This window comes from Sinocyclocheilus rhinocerous, unplaced genomic scaffold (genome assembly GCF_001515625.1).
Source record: "Sinocyclocheilus rhinocerous isolate Xijiao unplaced genomic scaffold, SAMN03320098_v1.1 scaffold662, whole genome shotgun sequence".
NCBI lineage: Eukaryota > Metazoa > Chordata > Actinopteri > Cypriniformes > Cyprinidae > Sinocyclocheilus > Sinocyclocheilus rhinocerous.
In genome coordinates, this window is record NW_015639782.1 from 1938783 (window position 1) to 1957661 (window position 18879).

Consider the following 18879-nt stretch of genomic DNA (forward strand, 5'->3'; position numbering starts at 1 on the left):
GCTTAATTGTTTCATTTCCTTTCCAAAAATAATCACAACAAATGACTTTGAGAATCACGCCTTGATACATTTCCCTGATACAGTCGTCAGAGGTTGCTAGTATCATTATTTTAAAAACGAATTTCACTTACATGCGCTTAGTTAAGACAAACAAACACCTCCAAATATAATATCTAAGCGCTCAAGAGTCCATTAATTGATCCATCACCTACATTGTCTGTTAGCTCCCCAGCTTCTCCACCCACACAAAGCCTGTCCCACCGACAAACACTCTCACAATTTCAAAGTTCCCACAGTCATTTCTCGCCACAGCACAGACCCACGCGTGAACGCTGGTCGCGACGCCATAAAGTCGACGCGTTTAAGGCCTCCGCAGAAGTTAAACTAACGCGTAACCTCCGAGTTGTTTAGGATCATCAGGTTGGAGAAGGTTTACGAAAGAGGCGCGAACGTCTCGTCATGTGATGATGGGCCTCGCGAGCCTCCTCCTCCCCAACTCAACTCACTCAATCCCCCCACGACTCACATCCGCTCTCCTATATTCCTTTTACCACTTTCACATGATTTGGTCTGACTGCTAATTTGTATTTTTTGGCATTGAGGATTTATAAAGCAATTACGTTACTGATTATAATAAAAAAGTGTTTCTGATTTGTTACATTAATGTTTTTCATGGCGAAGCTTTACTTAGCGTAAGCCAGCAGTTTGATATCTAGATTTAGTGGCAACCCAAAAACCACAGCCTATAGGACACTTTTAATATGAACTTAATTTAATTTAATTTAATTAATTTAATATGAACAAATACAATTAGTGCATAAACAGACATTTGTGCATTAAATTTAATGGTCCACATACCTGATCATGGCAGAAGTGAAGAATGAGGTGAAGGTGTTTTATCCTTAAGGTCTCAATATCTTACTGCGCAGATGTTTCACACTGAACCCATGTCGCCACTCAAAGCAGACAACAAAATGGTATGTCATGCATGAAATTGTAGAGCATCCCTTTTTTCTTGTTGGGGGTGGGGGTGAAGGAAAGTCTGCACAAAATCTCTCTGATTATCTCCCTTAGCTCTAGAAATAACTGGAGTACTGCTCATCACAGTCTGGGAATCATGGAAACGCAAATCTCAAGACATTACATGTCTTCAAAAAGTTTCCTAAAAATAGTTTGAATGCAAGACACACTGGCTTTATGGGAATAAATCCTATGGTCAGTGAGAGACAGAAGGCTTTGGTGACCTCTGACCCCGGGTTCACTCACCCCCCACTATTCCACAGTGGGCTGTATGTGCACCATTGTATTAGGCTTCAAAGAGCATTTCCCTCAGCATTCCCGCATAATGCTATCCACGAGTTCATCTTGTGTTTATTTTGGAGTATGCTTATTAAAAAGTAGATGCAAACCAATTATCAACCGATCTTTTTTTTTTCTCTAAATACTATTTAGAAATTATAACATGTGAATAAAGATCTGCAAGTTAACACTCTCTTCTTTAAATAAGAGGAAATCTCCGAGCATCCTTTTGAACTTTAACCTACTTTTTCTCTCCCAAAGGCACAAAGAAAATGATAAGCATGAAAAAGGTAATGGGGTGTATGCATTTACTTATGCTAAAACAGTTGTTGACTAACAGATTAAACTAGAAACATTGGCTTGAAAATGGTGAACTAAACAATAGATATTCTTTTGGTTACGAATGCTTTAAACTAAAATGACAATCACAGTACAGGTAATTAAACTCCGATACAATTTTATACTATAATTAACATGTATGTTTAAGAACAAATTGTTTACGTTTATGGATGAAGATTATCTTTTGAATTAGTGCTGAAAATTAAAAATCATGTCTGAAATGTGTTTTATGTCTAATATTAATCCCACTACCACAGTTTTCCTCTGAATATAAAACAGCTACAAATCCCAGACATTATTCAAAACCTTTTAGACATCTAACAAATCACTCTTGAGCGTATCAATGCGTTTTAAACAGGTGTTACATTACATTTAATCATATTTCATATTTAAATAAACATTTATATTTTGATAGAATATTGTTAGCTTTAAACTTGAGCAAATATATAACTATAAGCCCTCTTTAATTTCTCTGTATTTTATATACAAATAATTTTACACATTTCAAATTCCAAGGCAAGCTCGTACTGAAGTTAACGCAAATGAACAACGCACTTGCAGAGATAACTGCATGTAACAAGCGTTTAAACTCAACCAGCAGAGGGAGCAAAGTGTTCGTTGCGCTCTCCTACATTAAAACAGGAAGTTGTGCTCACTGGACACTGTGGACAGAGACCGTAGTCAACGACGCGGATGTTGTAAGTATGAACCGCTGATAAAATATATACTTGTCGACTTATACCAACAATTTTACACGATTCATCAATGCCGGACATTCAAAAAACGCTCTAACGGTTTGAAACGACCAAGAATCCTGCGTTTGCTTGTAGCTGGTGAAAGAAAATGGGTATGAAAATTAAGTGCCCTTCTACAGTACGCTGTTTCTGACATTTTAATTTAACTCAAATAGTTTAGTTATGAGGCCCATGGAAATCACTCATCAAAACACTGAACACGAGTCCAGCTCCAGAGATGACCATCACTGGGTGGAGAAACTCTTCCCTCCTCGTTTCACTTTCCAAAACCTGCTGGAAAACCAATCCAGACACAAGCGAACAATGCAACAGTTCAACAAAACCATCATCAACCCACTCCACCAGCCTGGACGAACCCCAGAGGAGCCACAGAAGGCAGATCTACCTGAAAGCTTTGAAAGAGGTTCAGCAAACCGAGCGACTGCACAAGAAGGAGGCCCTGGCCAAGAGATTGATTAGGCATGAGCAGCCTGTAGATGAAGGAGCAAACTCTGAAAATTCTACTGACCAGAACGAGACTGCGGGACAGAGGTGCATTTGGAACGAGAGGGACATCACCAAACTGCGGGCTGGTATTGAAGAAGTAGAGAGGGACAGATGGCGACTAAAGCAACAGCTCATTTGTACAGAGGAGCAACTTAAAGCAGAACACGAGGAAAGGATGAAGCTGCAAGGCCTGGTGGAGAAGCTGGAGGAACAGTTAAGCCTTTCCAAAAAAAGGGCTGCACGTCAGGCCCTCATGATAAATGATCTGAAGTCAGAGAGCCAAAAAATGAACGCTCCGTTACATAAGCTGACTATACAGGTCAGGGAAACGGAAGAAGAGGCAGACAGGTGGAAGACAAGTCTGAGACGAGCAAAAGAGGACATGCAGCAGATCGTACAGGAGCGCTCCGACCTCGCATGGGAACTGGAAAGAGCGCGAGCGCAATGGAAATCTGAAGGAGACAGACTGGAAAAAGTAGCTCAGATAGAAAATAAGGTTGTGCTCCAGAGGCTTCAGAGGGAGGTGGAGCAGACCCGAGCTGACCTGTGCGCAGAGAGAGTCACGCACGGAATCGCACAGCCCTCGAGCTCTTACACAGACACTTTAGCAGCCAATAATTAGTTACAATAATATAAATGTGAATTAAAATGCAGCCATTTAAATCCTGTTTAAATAAAGACTAAATTAATGTTACCGCACACAAGAAGTGCCATCGTTTATTTTATTTTCAATATGCATCCACACTTACTCTTCTTTTTAAAATAAAACTTTATGTACATATATAATCCTCTCCCACAGTGGAAAATATAACAGAAAGGGAAAATGAGTGAAAGCATAGCTAACATTATCAGTCAAAATGCAAATAATAAAGGTGTATATAATCCACCGTAATAACTTACCAAAGATCTAACATATTATTTTGAATCTCTTTTTCAAAGATCACTATCACTGCATGGAGAATCTGAAGGCTCAGCTTCAATGAGCTTAAAGACAAAAACCTCTTTTAAAACCCTGTCAGTGGAATCACATTTGGCCAAACACCATTCTTGTACATGTGGCATCAAGTGACATTTAATGAAATGGCAGAAATATTTGGTTAACGATAGCTGTAGATCTTTTGGGAAAAAAGGCGAATGAATCAGTCTAGGCCACCGTTCAACACAAAGGCTTTGTGATTGCAGATGTGGTGCAGTTCATAAAAGCAAATAAAGGCAGCTCAGAAGGTTTTTGTCCCCCTTCACGTCCTAAATACAATAAATTTCCACATGCACAAGTCATATTTTCAAAAAAATAAAAATAAAATTTGCTTCTGGTGATGAGCGGACTGAAACGATGTCAAAGCACAAAAGCACACATTGACATTTGGATGAATCCATTAAAAACCTTTTAGAGTGAAACTGTGGCGCATTTGCACAAGTACGACGAGTGCTTTCCTCACACTTGTGACATTCTATGTATCCATTAGCAAACTGAAAAAAATTAAATCATTTCCCTTCTAGGTCCTATTCAGCATTGCAAGACCACAACTTTGGCATGTCGTAAGGCCGTATTTTAGCTTGCATAATTCAAACTACCACCCCACATCCAAAATAATACCAGAAACACTTCACACTAAGGTTTTATTTGTTAACATTAGTTAATGCATTAGGTACCATAAACAATTTTTTTATAATCGAAGTTAACGTTAATTGATAATAAATATGCTATCGTTCATTATTAATTCATGTTCATTCGTAATACATAAACTTAATTTATGCAATCTGAAATGTGTATGTAGAATATAACATTAACCAAGATTAATAAATGCTAGTTCATGACACCAAATGCATTTACCAATGTTAATGAATTTAACCTTACTGTAAAGTGTTTCCATAATATCTACTGAAACAAAGCGGAAAAAAACAGCACTTAGGAATTTAAAACCTATGAGGTATATGAGAAAGGAACTTGTGCAAACAGAGTACATAAAATATATTCAACTTAAGATATAAAGACTAATGGTGGAACCCTTCAGTAGCTTCCAAGAGTACTGAAAGGACCAATCCACTGGAGAACCAAATTCTAGGTCTATCTTAAGATATAACATGTGTTACCACAGCTTTGGCTCATTCAAGTTTGACAGTGCAGGACACAAAGAACTGTGTTAAATGGTCTTTCCTACTGCATCAATCTTTTAAAGGCTTAATTGGCTTGTCTAAGCTGCCTATCAAAGCGCAGCTCAAGGAATGTCATGACATGCCCCAGCTCTAGCATTTCACAACCTTTCAGTGTGTGTAGGTTATCATGTCTTGCACTGTAATCGTGTACCATATATTTCACCATTACTGAAATCTATGAACCCTGAATTCATTGCATGGTTCATCTAAACTGAGAAAACTTTAAAGGAGTATTGTTTTAATCATTATATATGTTTTTTTAATAGTTTAAATAAAACTAGTCCTCCTAAGGTGTTAACCCAAGCAAAAGCAGAATAATACTACAAATCCAATGTTATAGATAAATATAAATGTAATAGAAGACCCAGAATGACCAAGCTACTTAAATAAGGCACCTAGTTAAAATGGAAATTAAGTGCAGCATCCAACATGACCACTTAACTCTATGAGCTACTTTTTCCATCACATTTCACTTGACCACATGACATTTTCAGGATATAAAAATGCTTTAATGTCCCTTGACTAGTTTAAACGTGAGAATGTCCAGTTGAAGGCCCCATAATGTCCTGTATTTGTGACCTATTGTTTTAATTTTTAAAGTGTTCATTAACATTTGGTTTATGAACTGGCACTAATGGCCTACCTGGAGCAAAGCTACCAGATTTAGTGCAAATATGCAGAGCCATACCTGTACCAATATACTACTACTTTCTTTTAAATATATTAAAAAGGCTTGATCAGGCTTTCAATATACTTTTCATTCTGATGAATTTGGATACATTTTTCAATCTAAGATTTACTGTCTAAAGGTAAATCAACTATACTTCCTTTTTAGGGGCAGTGCTAAAAATTTATATAGGTTTAAATAGAGTGCTTGGGTTCCACTTGCACCTCCTGCAGCATGAACCTGCTCGCCCCCAAGTAAAGGGACAGACATGTGTTTGCACATCCTGACAGCATTTCTCTACCCGTTTCAGAAGTTGGATGTAAAGAGATTTATTCCGAGTGATGCCAGCCTTTCTTTCTTAGACTTTTTTTCCCTCACATCCAATTCTCACCCACATAATCAAACCACTTCACTAGCCGAGCTCCCTGGTTCTACACTCCACGTTTTCCCATTAGGACTCCTCTGCAGGTGCAGGCCGTTTGAGGTCCCGTATCTGCTTAATGAGATAGTTCTTCTCATCGCAGAACTGCTCGTCTTCAGAACGGTCCGTTTGAAAGTGGTTCAGGAATTCCACCAGCTTGGACTGATTCTTGAGGAGGATGTCCAGCACCGGCTGTGTCTTATTGGGGTTAGCCACAAACACCTGAAAGGACACAAGAAACGGTCCAAGTCACTGAATCTACCTTCATGCAGTCTGAACTACAGCACACACTAGTAACTGACCCTGACCGGTTTACATTCAGTAAGTCAGGGCAAAACTGGGACAGAAGACCGGTCAGCTGCCGAGTGTGGAAAGTAATTGGAGTAGACAGAGGGAAAGGCAGACAAGCGAAGTGCCAAATCCAAATATATTAAGTTACTTGAAATGCTGTGCATATAAACACATACCTTAAAGACATGGAAGGCTTCAAATTGGATGTTACGGCTGTTGTCTCTCAACATGTTCATCATCAGCTTTAGGTTCTCCGCTCGACTGATGTATTTGGTCATGACTGTGAAGTTGTGTCTGTCCAGTAATAGTTCTCCTAAGAGCTGGATATCATTTGATTGTCAAACTCACTTAAGAACAACAGCAAAACTATGTGGTAAGAATAAAGCCAAACCGCCCATCATATTGCTGTTTTATTAAACAAAGCAAGGTTTGTCATAAAACATTCCTATGTGAAGAAAAAAGTATGTTGCTATTCAATTTACAAAGAAGCGTCTTTCATGTATAGATCCTAGCAGCTTAATCTCCACCTCAAGGGTTTGAATACCATTACAGCTTTGAATTATTGAAAACACCTCTGTGAAAACTGGTTTATGCTCACCTTCAGAGACTGGCGCTTGGTGACATAATTGTCCGAATGCAGCAGCCTTTCATACTCTGTGAACACCTAAAAACAGTTATGAAATGATTAATCATAATTAGGGCTGCACGATAAATCGCATGCGATATTTAACGCGCATCTTATCAGTAAAGCCGGTTCTGTAATCAGCGGTAAATCTCCATCACGTGCGTGCTTTCACATTGAGCAGTTGTCCATGAAGTACAGCAGCCAGAGAGAAAAAAAAAAAGAAAAACTTACATTTAAAAAGCACTTGCACATGAAATTTTGGGAAACAAGAGTAACTCACTCTGTCGTAATTTGACTCCAAGAAATCAGCACACATGATCTTGTGTCTTGTCAGCAGATCCTAAAAACAAAGACTTTTGTCATTTTCTCTTTTGAAAGGTTTTCGATTCTTTGATTTAAAGTGATGGCCAACCAAAAATATTAATTCTGTCATTCTGTTATACAAATTCTGCCTCATTTGTTCTTGTGCATCAAGCACACACCTTTGAGCTTCCTTGTATCATATTTGATGTGTTCTATCTATGCATGTTGATCAATGTTTATATATGAATAAAATGTAATTAAAATATAAAAGTGATTGGTTTTTTCAGAAGACTTGGATTAAAATTTTTGATTCATATGGATTACTTTTATTATTTCTTTATGTACTTTTTTGAGGCTTGAAAATGTAGAACTCATAGATGTTCAATGGATGGACAATTGGAAATGGGTCATCAACTAACACTTAAAAAAAATATATACTATTTTGGCTTCTGTCATACGGCCAAAACATTGTAATAAATAAAGTTTGTTTCTGCAAAGTATGACAGTGTGGGATTGTTCCTTTTTTTCTCTTCATAATAGTTTGTTGTACATACCTACAAGTTATTTTTTTTACGGTTTCATTTAATTCTAAAATAAATAAATAACCTTAAACACTCTTATGACATCACTGCATAAATATCTCAGGTGATGAAATATAAAATGTTTTGCTATCAATTTATTAGTGTATTGTGGCCCATTTTCATGTTCCTAAGACAATGTTTGCAAGTCAAAACTTACAAAATGGATGATATTTTGCGTAAATATCATACCTTAAAAGAGGCGAAAGCATCAGAAGCAATGTCAAAAGTAGATAGCTCCACATAGCGAAAGAAGCAGTAGAACTCCTCAGAGAACAGAACGATTCGGGCCAGAGGTTCATGACGCAGACATTCCCTCAACATCAAGCCACAGTTAAGGGCCACTTCTGGGGTTTCATAGCTGCGTTCAAAAGATAAATAAATAAGCCTGGTTATTTCTCTAACGTGGAAGAACCACATTTGTTTGCACATACATATATATATATATAAAACCACATAAGTCATTATTCAAACATATTATCACACCAAAGTGTCAATAACTTGAAATGTTTGTGCTGTAAAAGCTAAACTCCATTGGCAGCTTAGCCACGTGGACAGGAAATGGGAAAATGATGGTCCTAAAATAACCATCCAACCACAGTCTCCCATAACATCAATTGGAAAAGCCAGGCTAATCAATGGCTTCTGAAAGTGTTGATCTATGACTATGCCCTGGAGTCTGGAAACTCACCCTTTCAGCAGCATAAAGAGGATCTGTGAGTGGGAAGAGATGTACTCCACAGTCGGGGTGCGAGCGCCAATCTGGCGACGCACTATGTTGCTAAACAGATGCACCACATCCTTCTTTCCCTTTGGTGAGCAACGTGTTATAAATCAAAGGGAGCAAACAACAAATGTGTGGTTAGTGCACAGAGCAATATGTCTTATAGCAAGACGGACATAGTTGTATTTCAAACATTTCAAAAGCAATGATATGCACCTCGAAATCAATCCTCTGTAGGTTTGCTATGAGGGAAATGAGGAGGTTGGTGTTGTAGAGCTCCTGAGCCAGTTGAGCCACTGCCTCAGTCTGAGGCTCCTTGTCTCCAGTGCCACACAGCACCTCTTTCAACGACGCAAGATTTTTTGATACTTCCTCTGCAACCTACAGGAAAAACAGTGAGTTTTTCTGACTCCGTCACAGTCCACAGTTTGCTAAAACATTTGCATTGAGATGTTGACATAAAAAAGGACCAACCTTTTCACATTTCTTGCTTTCAGATGATTCCAGCTTCTCCAAGTATGCCACATTCTCCTTCAGACTCTTCACAATCTCTGCAGGGCTCTTCTGAGACTTCCCAAAAGGGAATGGCATTGTTTTAGCCGGGATGTGTTGGACGAAGGACAGCAGAAATGATTCACCTTTAAATGAAAAAGGTAAAAAACAAATAGTTTAAAACATTATAACAGCAAGTAAAGAATAAACTCAAAACAGTAAGTCATTATAATTGACAAAAGGACAAAACAGGCCTTTTCAAAGCAGCCAAAATTATTCAGAACAAATTTTACACACTTCATAGTTGCTAAACAATGAAAACTGATTGTACTGTTATTACTGCTAACAATACAACTGTATAAAGAACAAAAACGCTTGTTAAGAGAAAGGTCTCTGTCCAGGGTACTTCGACATACTGAAAACATCATGTCTTTTGTATTAAAGTGCACTACACTAACAATATTAACAGACTTCATTCCTTATGACAATTTGTTTGTTTTTTTATTAATAACCCAAGCATGTTATGAAACACCATCTAAACTTGCGCAACACTGACAAGTACAGATAGAGATAGAAGAGGCAGATGTGAAAGCATGGCACAAAATAGGTTAAGGTTACGTTACTAAACGATGAGCAACTAGGCAATTTATTCAACTTGAAAAACAGCTAATATCCCGATGAGCTAAGCTAACCTCCACCCAGCACTTATCGATCAACACTTCTCAGGAACTCAATATTACTCATCAGTCACTTTTTTACTGGGTAGTGTGTCACCCTATACGGTCTTAACATGAACCCATAAGAACAAACACAACTGTTCACGGGAAGAAACGAAATCCACTTTTTTAATCTTTCAGCTGGCTGGACGTGTAGCCATGTAAGTTAGCATGTTGGCTAACTGACTTCTGTCAGGCATGATCATCATGGCCAAACGAGCTAGAAGATTAACTCAAACCAGGAAACTAACCACTTAGATAACTTACTTTGTAACTTGTTTCCATCAGAGTGGATTTGAGTCATACGGGTCCACCTAAATCCGTGTAAAGTTTCCGTTTGACACGCAGTTAGAGCTGAACCTTTCAACTTTTCAATGACATTTTTTGACAGTTGATCAAGTTGCGTGTATTCTAAACTGATCTTTTATCCTTAACAGAGAAAAACATATGATCGATCGAACAATAAATCAACATAAAACCCAGCTAAAATGTGTATTTGAAGTGCGATCTAGAGAGGACACAATGACAGACAACATGTCAGGCTAAGGGGATGTGTTAGCTAGAGGTGGAAGGAAGGCAGAGACACTCACCACATTCACCAGAAGTCCACTTTAAAATCCACACGCGATGAGGAGAAAAGTAAGTTAAATCGACGTGTGAACGGCTAAATATAGAGCTATTAATCCAGTTCAAACTATGTCGAACATACTATTTAATCTCCCCAAAAGGAGATAATTCTTGTGTTAGTACCTGCGATTAATTTAGGAGTGATTTGTTGCACGTACACTTCAAGCGGCCGTCTGCCGCTTTACTTTATCAGGGAAGTTGAAGAGAGATTTGAACGCCCACCCTTTTTTAATTGACGTAAACGCCGACCAATCAGAACACGAAATGGGGCGCACACCCTGAAACAGAAATCGAACTAATAAATGAAAATTAATTCAACAAAACCACTGAAAGCAAAGCTGGATTATGGACCAGGCCAGTGCTCAGAGGCCTCCGAAGCCTAACGTAAACTAAACACCGGGGCCCTTGTTGCATACAGCACAGGCTGACCACTGACTACTATTTTTAATTCATTAATATAAGCATCCAAAAACACACGCTTTGTAATTGGCAAGTCATTCTTGTTTTTCCACTCGTGCCCATTCTGTTTGGACTCATGGATCACACAATTTCACTTTGTTGTTATGTTGTGTCTGTAGTATATTCTGTTTATTGTTATATTTTTGGGTTTGCTTGTTCCATTTAATTGTACTTTTATGTTTATGCCACCTTGTGCACTGTCTGAAAGTGCTATATAAAGCAAACACTATTAGTAGTAGTCAGTTGCATGGCACATCTGGTCATGTAATCAACATGGCTGCATCCATGAAGGAGTGGCCCGCTCCATGTAAAATATTTTTTCTAGAACACTGATATGTCTATTTAATGTGAGTGTACGACATTTTAATCTCAAAAGTTCTATACATGTTTTAAGGCCTGTTCACACCAAGGAGGATAACCATAATGATAACTATAAAGTTTAATTAGCCTAATCGTTATAATTTTAGAGAAGTGTACTCCACAACTATAACGATAACACAACACAGAGTAACGATTTTGTTGGAATCACTTTCAAAATGAGTTTTTTTCCAGCTGATAAACAATAAATGCATTGTGACAGCCAAATTGAATCCTAATGTAATTATCGTTATCATTTACAATCAGAATGAAGAATTTGTCTTGGTGAAGCTTCCAGTACACACACACACACATACACAGAGAGAGAGAAACAGAATATACAAAATATACAAAATGTAAAAAAAAATATATATATATATATATTAATATTAAAATATATATATATTCAGATGTGGTTATGCAGAAGAATGTGAATAAGAAATGAGCAGGATATGTTAAATATAAAAGTATAAATTGTATGTTGCACGTTTCTCTCTCTCTCTCTCTCTCTGTGTATGTGTGTGTGTGTGTACCTGTTTTTCTATTCTGGTGGGGACTTAAACCTGAATACACACAGACTCAAAATGTAAAATGTTTTATGTACCTGTTATTAGCTCTAAAATTACGTTTTGGAATTCGCAACGGAAGGTTTATCTTGAAATATCTAAACAAATATCTTGAGGTGTAGTTGTGACACCAGGCCATTAAAATTATTAGAGAAACAATGCACTCCCGAAGTGGTAATGTGGCCACGACGCTGGAGCCTAATGGAACGGTCTTTCTCCATTCTCAAACTAATTAAGACATTCGATTTTTATTGACTGAATGCAAGCGCTTTATTGCGATAGAAAACACTGTAACGGTTTCCACTGATTACGAAATATTTTGTTTGCTGGGGTGGTAATATTATATAGGCCTATTAATAAACAAGGGGGGCCCAAAAATGGTTTTGCCTATGTCACTATAAGAGGTAAATCCGGCCCTGTGTGTGTGTGTGGAAAAAATATCATAAATATTTACATTTTATAAAATGTGCATTCATTATGCAACTCATCTGTATATTTGCTCGTCTAGGCCTATTCCTCAAGCTATCTTGACGGTGAGCACAGCACGTAAGGGGCGTGCGCGTATTCTTCAATGTCGGACAAACGTGCTTTTTGCAGTGAGCGACGTCACTTGAACGCCTCGCAATGGTGAGAGGCGGATCGCACGAGCGCTCACTGCTTAGCGAGAGGAAGAGCGAGAACGCGCGCTCACAGCCGCTCTAAATCTATCCCCCATTCAACACAGCAGCGGTAAGAGCTTCCTATATGTCACACAGACACTGCAATGCACTGGTTTAGAGTTAGAAAAGGAATGGGATGAGTGAAACAATAGTCGGGACTAGCTAGGTCTTTTACATTTCGCATGGCGGGTCTCCACATGTGAAGCGGGTGAGATAATCCCGCTGCGAACAATATATTATAAAAACCAAATAATGGTTTACAGTCATTCCCAGAAGTTCAGATTAAATGTTTTTTGCGCACAGTTCTGCTCATCAGTATTGTTGTAGCCACCACATAATGTGGGCCTTAATGGGGTACATTTATATAGATATACACATCTTTATTTCATCTAAAGGGGGGCACCAGATTTGGCATAGTCTTACAGTAGTTCATATTCACTGGAAAGTAAAAGAGTTTTTGTCTAGGAGCGAAACAAGCGCTTTGTCGCAGGCCTGTATATCATCCTCCTCCCTTATTTATGAAAACGGTGCCTGGGATGCTGTGTTTTATCTTGTGCATTTTAGAGGGGTTCGTTGAGACTTCTGAGCAGGTTGTATCAGCTGTTCTGTTGGATACAGAGTGTCGCGCGGTGTTGCGTTGCTGTTTGTGTTGCAGCTTCTCTGCTATCATGGCAGCGGAGCTCCAACTGTGGCGCGAAGGCGGGTAAAGCCATCGCGACTCTAAACAACACGCTATCCGTCTTAGAACAGTAAACGAATGATGGTTTGATAATTGTACTAGCGAAATTAAGCTTTTGTTTCTGTTTTGGATAAACCTGACGGGCTAGCCATGTCGCGCGGGAGGTGTTTTGTGAACTCTGGTCGGAGCTTCCTATTGGCATTGCAGTGTTTCAAATACGCCACCCATGTAGGCTACTTTTACTACATTATTTTAATGACAATAAAAGTGTTCAGTCATCAAACTTATATAGGTTTGTGTGACGTATTTAAGCCTAGGTTTTGTGTGTCGTTCGACATTAGAGTCACATAAAATCTTTTTCAACCCAGGGTATTGAAATTGTTTTACGTAAACTATGTAGTTTATTTAGTGCCGATTGCTTATAGTAAGTATCGATTCATATAATCTAGTTTTAAGTTGTTATATAAGGGGTTTTCAAACTCTTCTGGACCCCCAAATAGGATTAGCCCCTTACCAGGGGACCCACTCCTAAAATACAGAGAGAGAGCAAGCGCAATGTAAGTTCCTACTGAGTTACATAAATCGAGGTAATGTTTGTACTGTGAAAACTACATTGTTTATATATATATATATATATATATATATATGCACTCATTTATATGCTCAGCTGCCATGTAATGTTTTTACTGTAAAAACTACATTGAAAAATGAATGATTTACTGTAAGTTTTGTTTTTTATCATTATTATTATTGTTATTATTTACTTTTAATTAAACTACAATCCCTTACGAAAATTAAACATGGTTTTACTACAAATAAAACAAAATAAACCCATGGTTACTATAAACCATGGTAATCACAAATTAACTAGGCCTATATGGTTTTTCTACAATAATAGTTTTTAGTATTTGTAGTAAACTGGAAATGGCAATCAATATGCCAAAAAAACATGGTTACTACACTTTTAGTATGATAAAACCATGATTAATTTTCGTAAGGGAAGTTACTGATACTCTTGACTTGTTCAAGTGCATCATCTGATGACGGAAGCCGTACAACACGTTCACAAATAATCATAATGGTCCGTAATGATCCTTGAGGCTTTGCGCGGTGTTTTGGCAGATTATTTTGCATGCATTTCACTCATGTGTTATGAAAAGAACAAACACGATAAACATGGTAGAATGAATGAAATATAATTTTTGTAACAAAAAATGACAAATATCAGTGGGATTCCTGATAAATGACGCATAACAGTTCAATTAATTCTGTAGTAATTTTTTGGCCTTGAATTACACAAGAATTGATGGCATTCGTTGTAACAAAATATTGTTTATTTCTTGATGTACTGTACACTACAGTACAAGTTAGATGTATTAATATCAATATGCACTAAATACTTTGACCATACTTTCTTCTTTACTGTAGGAAATCATTTTTCTGAGATACCTCGGGCCTCAATTATAAAACATTGCAAAGAGACCGCATATTTGAGATCATTTCCTAAATGTGCATACGTGTGATTCAGAGAAACGAACGTACACACAACGTGCCTTTTCACAGTACAAACAGCCCTACCTCGAGTTAAATATATGCATATATACATGTGTAAACATTAACCTTTATACCTTTCATACATACACAAAATCTGTGAAGGCTACCAGGAACAGTAGCGCCGCTGCTAGCAGCCACTGCTGCGATTTGCACAAGCCCTATAAAGGTGGCCATATATCTTCATATATAAACACTTATGTTTTGTACGCCTGTTATTGTTGTTTTATATTACCAAGCTAATGTAATATGCTATCTGTAAGATTCATGTTTAAAACTATATGCAGATTTGTTTTTTTATTTTGTTCTGTTTAGTAGTGATTGTTTTGAAGTGATTTCTGACCAATCTTTAGAAGGTAGCATGAAACCATAATTATATACATTATGGTAATTGTGTTAAATTGTCTTAAACGTTTAAGTGATATCTTAAGTAAACTAATTTTTTAAGTAAAATATTATGTGTAAAAAAAAAAATCTAACTACCTTTAACCCTTTTGTGGCCCCCACGGGTGCCCTGAACCTTAGTTTACTTTTATTTTTATTTTTTTGTACTTCCTGCTAAAAATCTCAAATTGGTTGCATCTCGTAAGTTCTAAATTGTAAAGATTTGGATAAGTGTGATTCTATAACACATTATTGTTCCAATAAGTGTTTCTATGTAGATGCCTAATTTAAATGAGTGTTCATTAGAAATATTTTTCTATTTGTATTATTTATCAAACAATTTTATAGTTATAGATTCTTTTGTAATAAAGACATCTAGAAGTATATGTCATGCTGGTCATGTATTTGCTTTTGGGGAAAATTTTAATCCATTACAAATATCTCAGTGTAACTGAATTGCATGAGCAAACTAATCACAACCATCTGTCTAATCTATATTTCTACCATATTGAGTGATTCAATGACAGATGTAGGAGTTTCAGAAATCTCTCAAAAAATGCAAACATGCATCTTAGCCATCTGTTGCTCTGTGCACTCACACAAAGCTTAAAGAGTTATTTTTTCACATGTCTGAACCACAAAAAAAACGTCCCTCTTCCTCCCTGTACACTGCAGTTCAATTGCAACGTTTTTTGTCTTTAAAACAGAGGAGAGGTGGAGTGTGTGAAAAGTGGTCATGTCAGGACAGAGAAAGGGAGCTTCAGCACGTCTTCGAAAATGTGCCTTCTGTAGAACCAACCGGGACAAGGAGTGTGGACAGTTACTGGTGTCTGAGAACCACAGGGTGGCAGCCCATCACAAGTGCATGGTACATCAGCTGTTCACCAGCTTGCCTTCTTTTATATGTTAAAATGGCTGAATAAGGCTGTAATTCATACATTTATTTATTTTCCTAGTTTCACAAAAATAATCTTAGGCAATATGAATAGAGTGCATGACAAGATGTGTTATAAAATATTGGTCTGTTATATAAAAAAAGAAGTATATATTTGACATCTTGCATATGTAACATTTGACACTTCATTGTTTTACTCAGCTTTTTTCATCAGCCTTGGTCACATCTCACTCAGACAGTGAAAACATTGGAGGCTTTTCTATTGAAGATGTAAAGAAGGAGATAAAAAGAGGAAATAAACTAGTAAGCATCCAGACCAACAGCGCTCTTACAATTCAGTTCTTCATTTAAGCTGAAAATAGAGAATGCTTTTTTATCTTTAATGTGCTGATTTCTTGTTCAGATGTGCACTTCCTGTCACCGGCCCGGTGCGACCATCGGCTGTGATGTGAAGACATGTAGGCGGACGTACCACTACTACTGCGCTCTATGGGACAAGGCCCAGACAAAGGAGAATCCCTCCCAAGGCATCTACCTGTAAGCAAAATGATGATGCGGTTTATCGCAAAACTTAATCTGTTTTATAACTACGTGACTTTAATCTTTTTAATTTTTGCAAATTAGGGTTTACTGTCGCAAACACAGAGATGCCTCTCAAGATGGCAGTGATGGTAACTAGCTGTCTCTACTTCATTTAATGTTGGATACTAACCTGCTTGTGAACCATTGCGCTTATTAGTGATTTGCTCTTCCCAGATGAACAGGGAGTTGCAGCCAATGACTCGGATTCATCTCCACCGAGGAGCAGGGGCAGGGGGCGTTTCGAGAAAAGCAGAATCAGAGGAGTGTCACGCGGACAGTCAGATGACACTCGATCCACCTCATCGCAAGGCAATGATGACACAGAGAGCTCCTCGCATGTAGGCCACTTTTACACTTTTTTCTGATATAACCCATATTTAATCCAAATGAGGGATTACAAGTGATTTGACACAAGCTTCAGAGTATCAATTCAGCGAAAATTGATTAATGCTAATTATCATGTGCTTGTGCGTGCAGCAGCGGGACCGGTCTCCTCTGAGAGGCAGCCCCAGTGATTCAGGCCTTCGCTGTGGCTTCTGTCATGCCGGTGAAGAAGAGAATGAAACACGCGGTGTGCTCCACTCGGACAATGCCAAGAAGGTTGCTGCCCACTACAAATGCATGGTGAGTCTTCTTCAGTCCTGATAAACGGTGGGTCATATTTAAACAACAAATGAAGAGTTTTATGTCTTACAGGAATTATTTAACCAAAAATGAAAATTTACTCTACCTCAGGTCATCCAAGATGAGTTTGTTTCTTCATTGGAACAGATTTGGAGAAATTTTGCATTACATCACTTGCTCACCAATGGATGGATGCGTGCCATCAGAACATGAGTTCAAAACGTTGATATAAACATCACAAAAATGATTCCAGTCCATCAATTATTAAGGTTTTGTGAAACGAAAAGCTGCATGTTTGTAAAAAAAACAAAAAAACATCATTGAGATGTCTTTAACTTCAAACCGTTGCTTGAAACCGTTTGATTAAAATACTAATTCTCTATCTAGGGATGCACCAAATGTTCGGCAACCGAAATTTTTCGGCCGAAAATGGCAAAAAATCTCTTTCGGTGTCTGCCGAATAAACTAAAATACCGAATAATATGTACTGAACAACAGTGTTGGGCTAGTTACTCAAAGAATGTAATATATTACTCGTTACCAGTTACTCCTTTCAAAAGTAATATTGTCACTTTACTTATTACTTTCTGGCAACAGTAATTAGTTACACTACTAGTTACATTACTTTTTCTTCACGCCCGACAGAAGTTGTACTGTAACTGTTCAAATCTTCCACATAATCTTCCACATAAAATTCTTCTAAAATGTTACTAACAACATATTTCTGCCTCATCAATTGACCAAAATCCACATTGGATCGCAGTCAGAAGTTATTACAAACACTCAATGGTGATTGATAGTGACATTCAAGTAGAAGTGTTGTATTAATCTCATTGTCATGTGTAGCTTGAAGCTAATTGTAATTTCTCCGTTACCCATATACGATTATATTTCATTATGTATTTGATCAAATCACATAAGTTTGTAAGAAACTGTTTAATTTTCCAAAAGGATTTTAAATTATAGTAATATAATGTACCACATGCTGATCAGAGGTGTAATGCCAGAGTAAAGTAAACCCACAACTTACACAACAGTGCTCAGATCATCTTTTTTCCTGACAAATCAATATAATGCAATATTTCTATCTGCTGAATGTAAGCTTTTCCATATTCCAAGCTTGCCTGCTGCACTAGGGACATCACATGCATGTGCGAGTCTGAAAATTATTAAAATAAATCTAGGAATTATTTGATTGTTGGATTTTAAATCAGCGGGGTTGAGGCATCAAAAGTAACTAAGTAACTAAGCTGTTTTATGGATGGTAACTGTAATATTATTACTGAAATCTTATTAGTAATTAGTTACACTACTAGTTACTGCAAAAAGTAATAGTATTACAGTAACTACGTTACTAGTAACTAGTTACTGCCCAACACTGCCGAACAATGACTAACGCGATCAAATAGAGGCACGCACTAATGCAGCAAACATGTCGGCAGTGTGAAAGTATTTAAAACTATCAGAGAAAGACACAGAAATCATTACAAGCACGAAGCACTGACAGCGAGAGACTGTTTAGTGCTGCATCACATGTCTCCGATGAGAAGAAGAGGTGGCTAATGCTGGTGGTTAGGTATGATGATTGAAATCGCCTCAAACGATTAGTAAATAAACTGCAGAATGTTATATTTTCTAATGCA

General features: G+C 37.6%; 2 protein-coding genes across 7 annotated transcripts in view; one reads left to right on the top strand and one right to left on the bottom strand.

The window, feature by feature from the left end:
* Window positions 1–6016: 6016 nt before the first annotated feature.
* On the bottom strand, window positions 6017–10655 carry LOC107751966 (calcium-binding protein 39-like). Of its 2 annotated transcripts, XM_016567771.1 has the most exons (10): window positions 10444–10655; window positions 10121–10282; window positions 9120–9283; window positions 8862–9026; window positions 8613–8731; window positions 8114–8282; window positions 7321–7380; window positions 7014–7079; window positions 6592–6735; window positions 6017–6346 (listed from the first exon to the last, which is right to left on the bottom strand). In XM_016567771.1, the coding sequence occupies exons 2-10, from the start codon at window positions 10155–10157 to the stop codon at window positions 6155–6157; spliced, it is 1116 nt and encodes a 371-aa protein (XP_016423257.1). In that variant the 5' UTR covers window positions 10158–10282; window positions 10444–10655; the 3' UTR covers window positions 6017–6154. The 2 variants fall into 2 exon arrangements, with proteins under 2 accessions (XP_016423257.1, XP_016423258.1); XM_016567772.1 differs by lacking the exon at window positions 10121–10282.
* Window positions 10656–12412: 1757 nt separating this feature from the next.
* The window catches only part of LOC107751967 (PHD finger protein 6-like), a 10183-nt gene continuing 3716 nt past the window's right edge, over window positions 12413–18879 (top strand). For 3 of the 5 annotated variants that reach the window (XR_001641320.1, XM_016567773.1, XM_016567775.1), the window contains exons 1-7: window positions 12414–12591; window positions 15843–16003; window positions 16232–16333; window positions 16434–16567; window positions 16655–16701; window positions 16787–16950; window positions 17090–17236. Coding sequence is in view for 4 of the 5 variants with exons in the window: in XM_016567773.1 (XP_016423259.1) it covers window positions 15872–16003; window positions 16232–16333; window positions 16434–16567; window positions 16655–16701; window positions 16787–16950; window positions 17090–17236 (726 nt within the window). In the remaining variant the exon portion in view is untranslated. Of the gene's footprint in view, window positions 12592–15842; window positions 16004–16231; window positions 16334–16433; window positions 16568–16654; window positions 16702–16786; window positions 16951–17089; window positions 17237–18879 lie in introns of all 5 variants that reach the window. The other 2 variants (XM_016567774.1, XM_016567776.1) reach the window with 2 other exon arrangements.

Excerpts from the sequence above, each read along its gene's own strand:
- LOC107751966 (XM_016567771.1), bottom strand. The coding sequence starts at position 10,157 with ATGACTCAAATCCACTCTGATGGAAACAAGTTACAAA. Across the intron at positions 8,732-8,861 it reads TACAGAGGATTGATTTCGAG|GGAAAGAAGGATGTGGTGCA; the intron begins GTGCATATCATT and ends TGCTCACCAAAG. Across the intron at positions 7,381-8,113 it reads ATGCTTTCGCCTCTTTTAAG|GATCTGCTGACAAGACACAA; the intron begins GTATGATATTTA and ends CTTTGTTTTTAG.